Source organism: Mus pahari, chromosome 19 (genome assembly GCF_900095145.1).
Source record: "Mus pahari chromosome 19, PAHARI_EIJ_v1.1, whole genome shotgun sequence".
NCBI classification, from domain to species: domain Eukaryota; kingdom Metazoa; phylum Chordata; class Mammalia; order Rodentia; family Muridae; genus Mus; species Mus pahari.
The window spans coordinates 40,213,927-40,223,779 of record NC_034608.1 but is presented as its reverse complement, the minus strand read 5'-3'; the positions used below and the strand labels follow the sequence as shown (position 1 = coordinate 40,223,779).

General features: G+C 43.6%; 1 protein-coding gene across 2 annotated transcripts in view; it reads right to left on the bottom strand.

The window, feature by feature from the left end:
* Positions 1-9,853, bottom strand: part of Thsd1 (thrombospondin type 1 domain containing 1) — a 29,203-nt gene that overhangs the window by 11,979 nt on the left and 7,371 nt on the right. For both annotated transcript variants that reach the window (XM_021219263.2, XM_029531659.1), the window contains exons 2-3: positions 9,231-9,370; positions 4,253-5,212 (exon numbers count right to left, since the gene is read on the bottom strand). In XM_021219263.2, coding sequence (XP_021074922.1) covers positions 4,253-5,212; positions 9,231-9,288 — 1,018 coding nt within the window. In that variant the 5' untranslated portion in view covers positions 9,289-9,370. The remainder of the gene's footprint in view (positions 1-4,252; positions 5,213-9,230; positions 9,371-9,853) is intronic.

Genomic DNA, 9,853 nt, shown 5'->3' with positions numbered 1-9,853 from the left:
CATATGCAGCTAGAGACACAAGCTCAGGGGGTACTGGTTAGTTCACATTGTTGTTCAACCTATAGTGATGCATCCCTCTTCAGCTCCTTGGGTACTTTCTCTAGCTCCTCCATTGGGGCCCCTGTGCTCCATCCAATAGCTGACTGTGAGCATCCACTTCTGTGTTTGCCAGGCACTGGCATAGCCTCACAAGAGGCCGCTATATCAGAGTCCCTTCAGCAGAATCTTGCTGGCATGTGCATTAGTATCTGGGTTTGGTGACTGATGATGGGATAGATCCCCAGATGGGGTAGTCTCTGGATAGTCCATCCTTTCATCTTAGCTCTAAATTTTGTCTCTGTACTTTATATATCATTTTCAAAGGTCGTGTTTGGGGGTTAATGGGCCTGAATCTGAACCCATCCCCAACACCCATGTCAAAGCCAGGCATGGCCAACCCTGTCCATAACTCTAATACCGGCATTGGTAGGAATAGGCAAATCCTGAGAACAACCTGGTCATCCATCCCAGCTGAAACTCAGCATCAGGAAGAACAGGAAGAAGGCGGAGAGTGAGCGAGGAAGACTCCAGAAAGAGGTGCCTTGTGATAAAAACCCACCCTCACACATATGTGTGACACACATTGGCATCCACCATGCAGATGCTGTGATGTTCTCTGTGAAAGCAGAGGCATGGCTCCAACAAAAAGTCAACATTCAAAGTAAAGGTTTTTTGTTTTGTTTTGGTTTGGTTTTTGGTTTTTTGAAACAGGGTTTCTCTGTGTGGCTGTTCTAGAACTAGCTCTGTAGACCAGGTTGGCCTCAAACTCAGAGATCCACCTGCCTCTGCCTCCCGAGTGCTGGAATTAAAGGTGTGTGCCACCACCATCCAGATCTTTTTTTTTTTTTTAAATCTATTTCTAAATAGAAATGGCTAAATAGGAATTAGCTCAGCTCAACTAAAACAATGATAAAATGTACCCAGAAAAAAATATTCAAACACCTTATGCTTCAGATCCCTGAAAATATTAAACAACTTTGAAGAAAATTCTCTAAAATTGGGATTCTTTAGACATCTATAGTTCACAGACCACACATGAAGAGCAAGGTGACCATTATTCCAAACAGCTGTTCTTTGTGAATGATGGGTTATTCTATGTGGTCCTCTTTAGGTGGCCATAGATACATACATACTTAAAACAAGCTTCTTCGGCCAGGTAAAATGCCTTTCCAACCACCACAAGAGAAATCAATTCTGAAGGAGCCAAGTTTGTCTGGCATGTGATAAGGAAAAAGTAGGCTTGTTTCTAAGGCCATTTGAAGGACCAAAGCTGATGACATTTGTAAGACACGTGCTCCAGGGATCAAGGTAACTGAACAAAACATACTTAGAAGAAAACCCCACACACATTTAGTGAGAATCAGGGATGCCTGGGGAAAGCAGATAGATTTTCTTTGCACAGAGCAAGGCTTACTTCTATTAAACGAATCATGCTTCCCCCCGCCCCCGACCCCCACTGCCCTCAGCCACTGGACAAAAAGCAGTTACAGGTTTTCCAAAAGGGCCTCATAGTCTAGGATGAGTCAGGAAGTAAAACACCAGGATGGATTCCAAGCTGAAAGCTTCTTGTTGTCTTCTGTAGGAACTGGCGGTACAGAAGGTGACACGGGAGAGCGGTAAAAGCTACTTGTCAAACTGCTTAACCTCTGCTTTTTGATTATCTGCTGGTGCTGGAGAACAGAACTGGGGCAGACATGCTGCTGCTGAGCCAGATTTCCCCGCCCCTGCCCTGCCCCGCCCCCGCCCCCGCCCCCACCCCATATCCCCCCCACACACACACCTCCCAGTCCACACAGTTTGGTGCTCTGACTCTTCATTCAACCATCCTGAGCAAAGCACTTCACTCTTCTGTGCCCTGACTTCGTCATCTCAAACTGACACTACAATGGGCCTAAGTGACTGACAGGATCATAAGGCCAGATGCAAAAGGCATTGAGGACAGTGCCAGGGACAAACTAATCACGAAAAGACCATGAGTCCCTTTTGGCGACATCCAAAATGTGCCGTATCCTAGGGTCCTAAGACATATTTAGAAGAGGAGAAAGAAATAAAACACATTATTCCAATTATAAAAATTAAAGGACTAACAAGACATTCAGTGTGACTAGTGACTCACAGGAATTGCAGTGAGGGGGCTGGGGGGAATTATGGGTAAAGCGCTGCTACCTGAGGCCCCCTCCCCAGCATCCATGTGAAAACCTGGGGATTCATTTCTCTGGAACCACCTATCTTTGTTTGTTTGTTTGCGATGTGACTTCTCACCAGCTCTTGGGTCATCTCCATTAGGGTAGACCGTCTGACCAGTCAGGCCACGGGATCCCTATGTTTATGCCAGGTTTTCACCGGTACAGACTAGTACCATGGTGCTGGAGGAACCTTGCACATTACCAAAGGAGAAAGGCAAACACCAAGACTGCTACAAAACCTTCGATCTATAATGGTGATCTGTCTGCAGGATCTGCTGTGTGACAGTGGCACAAGGCTTTTTAGGACGAACCAACCAGTATCTTACTTGATTTAAGGTTCTCTCCATGAGATGGAAACCATACCTTATGCTGTCACCAAGAACCTGAGACTAGATAGGCCAGGAACCTGGGGGCGGGGGAAGGGTGATAGCAATAAAATGACTCCTAATGACATTCTTCTCTGCTCATAGATCAGTGCCTTGCTCAGCCATCATCAGAGACACTTCCTCCTGCAGCAGATGGAAACAACCACAGAGACCCACAGCCAGATGATATGCAGAGAGTGAGTTAACTCGGAAGACTCAGCCCTTAAATGGGACATCTCCATCAAATTCCTCCTCGAAGAGCTATAAACTTTGCAGAAGAGGAGATGGAAAGATTGTAAGAGCCAGAGGAGACAGAGGACCCATGGAACACAGCAGGACAGATGCACACATGAACTCTCCGAGACTGTGGTAGCATGCACAGAGCCTGCACCGGTCCACACCAGATGGGGGTCCCAGAGCTAAGAGGACAAGTGGACACATGTACCCATCTCTAACCCAGAAGCTGTCTCCAATTGATAGCCACTTACAAGTAGAAAGTTAGTTTTCTCCAAGGTAATCTAACGAGCCCCATGCCCCGCAGTAGATGGCCAACACAAAAGGAACTCAGTGCCATCTTTAGAGGGTCTTTGTTTCATAATGTTAAGTTGGGGTATTTCTTTTAACCTTACAGGTCCTTTGCATGGCTTTCAGTTTTATATTTTAATGGGATTCCTATGTATGGACATCTGTGCGTCGCTTACTCTTTTTCTTTGGCTCTCTCTTCTGTTTGTTTTTGTTTTACACTATGTTATTTTATTATTATCATTCCTTGCACGCATGCTTGTTTTCTAAGGAGAGACAGAAAGGGTGTGGCTCTGGAGGGGAGGGTAGGGGAGGAGGAACTGGGAGGAGTAGGGAGAGGGGAACCATAATCAGACTACATCATATGGAAAAAATCTGTTCTCAATAAAAGAAACTACAGTATCACCTCCAAGGCTCAAGAACCATCCTGATAGAAGGGACTAAAGGCTATAGGAGCCACGGGTTGAGGACAGGAGTGAGACGGTGTCTTTTGGATGTGACACAACCTCTGCACTCAGGAGCCTACAGCAGCTGTGGCTGCCTGAACAAGACCACCATGGAGTAGAGGGGGCCCATGAGCCTCCATCGCCAGCTGAAGAGCTACTGACGGCTAATAGTTTTGGAGGGAAAGAGAAAACCTAGAGAGGTCATGTGAATCTGATTACCAGGATACTTGTATGGTTCCCCCCGGCCTCCAACCCAGCCCACAATTTATATCCATAGACTCAACTAGCTATGGATAGAAAGCAGTCAGGAAAAATACTGCATCTGTCCTGAACATGTCCAGACTCTCTTCTTGCTATTGTTCTGGAAACGGTGCGGTCTAACAAGTACATACACAGAATTACATGGTAATGGTTTACAAGTAATCTAGAGATGACTCGGGGTTTATGGGAAGTGTATGTCCGTTTTATATGAATACTCTGCAATGTTGGTTTCTCTGGATCCCCAAACCAATCCCCCTCACAAACCGAAAGATGAATATGCTCTTAATTTTTTCAGAAAAAGACAACAACACTAACTGGTATTGCCTAAAGGATGAATGAATCGTGAATGCCATGGCTCACTTAGTCCTATTGATTTTGATTACATGAAGGCACTGATTTGATCTTTTAAAGGCTAGGAAATCTCAATACCAACCTATATTTCTCTGAATTAGCATGCATTCCTTTGCAGAAAAATGGCTTTTCTTCACAATTCCAAAGTTAAAGCAGTATTTGTTCTTCCCTACGTCAAACAGAGTGCAGTTAAACACCGTTCTCCTCTCTCCCAGGGGCAGCCTGTTTTCAGCCATCTGGAAAGTCCTCTCCTCCAGGTGTTTGGGGGCCTTTTTGTAAACAGCCAGGACTCCTTGGACGAAGACACAAGGAGGTGGCAGAACCATCACCTCCAGCACAGACTCACACGTGACTTCCGGTGCCATCATCAATTTGTATCCAAATTTTTGAGCCAGGTCAATTGGTCCTGTAGAAGCGATGACTGAGTCTTGACCCAACAGCCTCAGCATGACTGTAACGTAGGCTTCCACCCCTACGGGTGCACAGCCAAACTCGACCCACTGACCTTGAGTGAGTTTTGTCCTTTTGCTGGCTCTGATCTCCAGCGGCTGTCCCAAACTTGTTCTTGCCTCCGGAAGATGGTCAGTGAAAATAACATCCACCAGCATGTCTGGCTTGTCCACAGGAAACAGGCAGAGCGGTTGGGTGGTAAAAACACCCACTTGGAAGGTGCCTTCTGCTGCCCTGGTGGTCCTATTTAAATCGATGTGAAAGACAGGCCATTCTACCTTCAGAAAGGCACTTTTCTCCCAGAGGGGAACTTGCGTGCCATTGTCTGTCACTTCTGGGATCATTACAAACCAGTAGTCACCAGCCTCCTTGAAGTAGAAGCATTCAAAATGAAGTGTCCCTTGGGCCTGGTTGGTCAGGAGGTACTTAGTGGTAAGAGTCCGATTGGTGTTGGCCTCCCACAGCATGACAGACACATTCCTCGGGGTCCCGTTGACGTCACTGAGGTAGTGGAAACCCACTGACACCGTTCTGTTGCTCAGTGCCACATGGACTGGCTCCTGTAAGAGGAGGTATTCAGCTTCTCCAAGGACTGAAAGGAAATGGTCAGAATAGGATTTTAAAGGATGCATTTGAGCAGGAGTATTAGTGATACAATAAAAATAGCCTTTTTTTTTTTTTTTCCGAACAACAGAGAATGTGCAACCAAGCCAAGGATGTTACAGAATGACACGCAACCCCTAAGAGGTCAAACACCTGGTTTGTTCCTTTCTAAGCGTTCTGGTCTCTCCCGCTTAAAATGATGAGTAGTGATAAGTAGTGATAAATTCATAGCATTCACTTCTAACTACAGTAAGTGACAGTGAACATAAAAGAATAATTGACAGTTCTTAGTCCCTCACATTTCTTTCTTTAACCATTTTCTGGTGTTTAGGTATTTGGGAAAATAGACAACAGTTAGAGAACGTTTGATCTAAATGGCTCTATTCAAACTGCTTTAGATGATTTAAAATGTAAGATACTTAGCTTCTCTTCAAAGTAATTGTTGTCCAACACCCAAGATAAGCATTCAAATTTTTTTTTTACCAGTAATAGAACCAGTGTCCTCCACTTGAATGATTAGGGAATTTTCAGGTGGACAAGAGATGCTATTTATTTTTTCATTGGTTACCCATAATAGCATGAACATTTCTCAAATAACTAGGCATATCCTTAGCAACTTTCATGACATGACAGCAACCGGTACTGGCATCAATAGGACAGATGACTACTAATTTCCCAAGTGCCATTCAGTTATGATCAGCCCTATCTTTTAAAATGAGACCCAGCAAAGCAGCTGAAATGGTACAAAGAATGCAGATACATAAGAATCTTTGTTCCTTTTCTGAACAGTATCCAAATACATATCAAAGCAGGCAGAATTTGGCAATGCAACAATCGGCTGCTCCATGGCGGGTCGGGTAAGACATTATTCTACAATGAAAGAACTTCCAGGATCCCTTTTTGGTTTGAAAAAAAAGTTGCATAATTAAATACTTATTATTCTTACTGTATATACCCATCCACATATAGTATAAACATATCACATTGCACATAGCTAAAGAGGGTGGTGTAATTTTGTTTGCACTTGCCGTCTTTAAACTCCCCTTGTCTGTGTTTAACCAGTGCTTACTAGAGTCTGCCCATGAATATATCAACACAAAGATCAGTCAGCACATCACTCACTTCCTCCTGGAGACTGAAATAAGATATAGCCAACTCGGATAGATTTGAATACTGGACCATGCTTACTTGAAAGGCCTAACAGGATAAACGTTACTTTGTTTTGTTTGCCCATTTAGGGAAAACAGAAGGTGAAGAAGATTCCCTTGCACCTGTAGACAATGTGAGTTGAGGGAGGTGCATACTAGTGACCAAAGAGACTTCCATATCTGTCTCAGACTAGACAGGGAATTCAGAGGCAAAAGAAATTTTAAAGATTTTTTTCAAAGAATGTCAAAGTGTATGTGAATGAGAGAGAGCAAGAATGTTTGTATGTATGAATGTATGTATGTATGTATGTATGTATGTATATGTGTGTATGAATTATGTGTGTGTATGTGTGTGTGTATGTATGTATGTACATATGTATGTACAGGTGCCTAGAGAGGCCAAACACATTGGATTCCCCTGGAGCTGGAGTTACAGGTGGTTTTGGGCTACCAAACACAGATGCTAGTACTTGCTATTAGCTGCTGAATCATTTCTCCAGCCCCACTAAAGTCATTTTAATTTAAATTTGAAAGGGGCAGGGTGGTTCTCTAGTACATCTTTTTTTTTTTTTTTTTAAGATTTATTTATTTATGTGAGTACACTGTAGCTGTCTTCAGACACACCAGAAAAGGGCGCCAGATCTCCTTATAGATAGTTGTGAGTAACCATGTGGTTGCTGGGAATTGAACTCAGGACCTCTGGAAGAGCTTAACTGCTGAGCCACCTCTCCAGCCCTCTCTAGTGCATCTTAAGATGAAGAGGCACATATCACTTCATTAATGTATTAGTTACTAAGTTTCTGTTGCTGTCATAAAAACATCATGACCAAAAACACCTTAGGGAAAGAACAGTTTATTTCAGCTTATTACTGAATAATTAATTCTGGTGTTTAGGTATTGGGGGAAGGGAATATACAACAGTTAGAGAAAGTTTGGTTTAGATGGCATAATACTAACTAGTCTAGATTACTTGAAATATAAGATGTTTAATTTCTCTTCAAAGTTATTATTGTCTGATATTCAAGATTAGCACTTAGGAATTTTTACCAGTAAAAGAATCTAGTGTTCTCTGCTGGGGTGAAGAGGGAATTTTTAGGTGGATGGGAGATGTTATTTATTTATTCTTCATTGGTCATCCATAATAGTATGAACTTTTCTTAAATAACTAGGTATGTCATAGTCCATCACTGAGAGAAGTCATGGTAGGAACCTGGAGGCAGGAACTGAAGCAGAGGCCATGGAGGAACTTGCTTACTGGCTTGTGTCTTATGTCTTACTCAGCCTGCTTTATTACACAACTCTGGACCAGCACTTACCCAGATTTGGCACCACTCAGAGTGGTCTGGGCCCTCCCACATTGGTCATTAATCAAGAAAATGATCTACAGGCTTGCCTATAGCCTCATCTTACGAAGGCATTTTCTCAATCGAGAGTCCCTCTTCCCAAATGACTCTACTCTAGCTTATGTCACACTGACACAAAACTCACCAATATGGTTAACTAACAAGAGTGGGGTTGGTTTGTTTTGAGCTAGGGTTTCACGTAGCAATCCTCCTGCCTCTACATCCCAAATGCTAGGAACACTAGCATGCACCACGCCCAGTGATCCAGAGTCTATTAGAAGTGACAGAGATTATCAGTGAGGTTGATCAGATTCTGATTTTGTGGGAGCCAATTTATGAAAGCGACATGCATGTGCAGCTGAAAAAGAAGGACAGAGACGCAGTGGATGGGTCCCCACAGAAAACGGAAGGTGAGAACTAAAGGAAGAACTTGCCACCATACCCCAGAATTCCTGTGTGTCTGGATGAGAAGGCTCTCATTCCAAAAGCTCCATTCTGGTCCTACTGTATCCTAAAACCACACTAGTGTTCTGTTTTGTCTACTTCTTCTGTCCCTTCATTTCCCTTTCTCCCACTTATTACAGAATTTAAAGTAGCTGGTTGTACTGGCTAGTTTTGTGTCAACTTGACACAGTCTGGAGTTATCACAGAGAAAGGAGCTTCAGTTGGGGAAATGCCTCCATGAGATCCAGCTGTAAGGCATTTTCTCAATTAGTGATCAAGGGGGGAGGTCCCCTTGTGGGTGGTGCCATCTCTGGGCTGGTAGTCTTGGGTTCTATAAGAGAGTAGGCTGAGCAAGCCAGGGGAAGCAAGCCAGTAAAGAACATCCCTCCATGGCCTCTGTCTGCATCAGCTCCTGCTTCCTGACCTGCTTGAGTTCCAGTCCTGACTTCCTTGGTGATCAACAGCAATGTGGAAGTGTAAGCTGAATAAATCCTTTCCTCCCCAACTGCTTCTTGGTCATGATGTTTGTGCAGGAATAGAAACCCTGCTAAGACACTGGTATATTCATAAAAACATGTGTACGCACACACAGTGAGTAACCCAAAATGACAGATTTCATCTATATCCAGTAGTTATGAAAAGGCAAAAAAACAAAAACAAAGCTAAAACCCTTATGGAAGTATCCTTTTTGCCAGGCACGGTGGCATACACCTTTAATGCAATGATCAGGAAGTATATGCAGTAGATTACAGGTCAGCCAGGGTTACATGGCAAGACTCTTGTCTCCGAGAGAAAAGAGAAGGGCGGGAAACCAAAGTGTAATATGTTTGCTTTCATTTACTTAATAGTAGTGAGGTTTTTTAATGAGTTAAAAAATACATTTAAATTGAAATTTGAATCAATTAGGCAAAATCCCCAGGGTATAATACTTTCAGAGAGGCCACGGCATCAAGGCTGTGGCTTTGAGAGAATTAAATTGATCCACTCCACCTCTCCCATGCAGGGTCACCAACCACAGTGCCTTTGGTTCCCATGGATACCAATGGCTTCATGTGTTCTCCACCATACTCACCATAGTCACAGAGCACCACCAGCAAGAGATTTGAAAAGTCTTTCAACATGGGTTTCATTCTGATCGGGAAGATCCCAGGCCTGTAGTCTCCTCATGTCCTTTCTCACACCAAAATTGTGGGATTTTTTTTCCAAAAGCACCTGAAATTAGAAACTTCAAATGGAAGAATCTACGATTCATAGTACCATACAAACTACAAATGGCATTTGTTCACAAAGCCACAAAGCCAGGGACTGGATGCCTGGCTGTGGTTAAGAGGGATCACTGCTTATTCCAAGAGGATCAGAGGTTGGTTTCTAGCACCCAGGTTGGGCAGCTCACAACACCTGTGTAACTACAGCTCCTCTTCTGGTCTCTCAGGACACCTGCACACGTGTGGCATACACTCAAGTAGACACGTGGAAAAACAATCATAGGTTAAAAAATAATAATAATCATTTTTTATGGAAAAGTCACTCTAAGAAGTCAAACTTTCTAGGAGGCATTAGAAGAACGACAGAGGAGACACTAACTTTCCTTGGAGCAAAAGCCTTTAACTTCCTAGCCTAGAACATTCAAGCATGCTCCATGCCTACAGAACACTCTTCTCCCCCTACCTCCCCCCTCCCACCCACCTTCTGTCT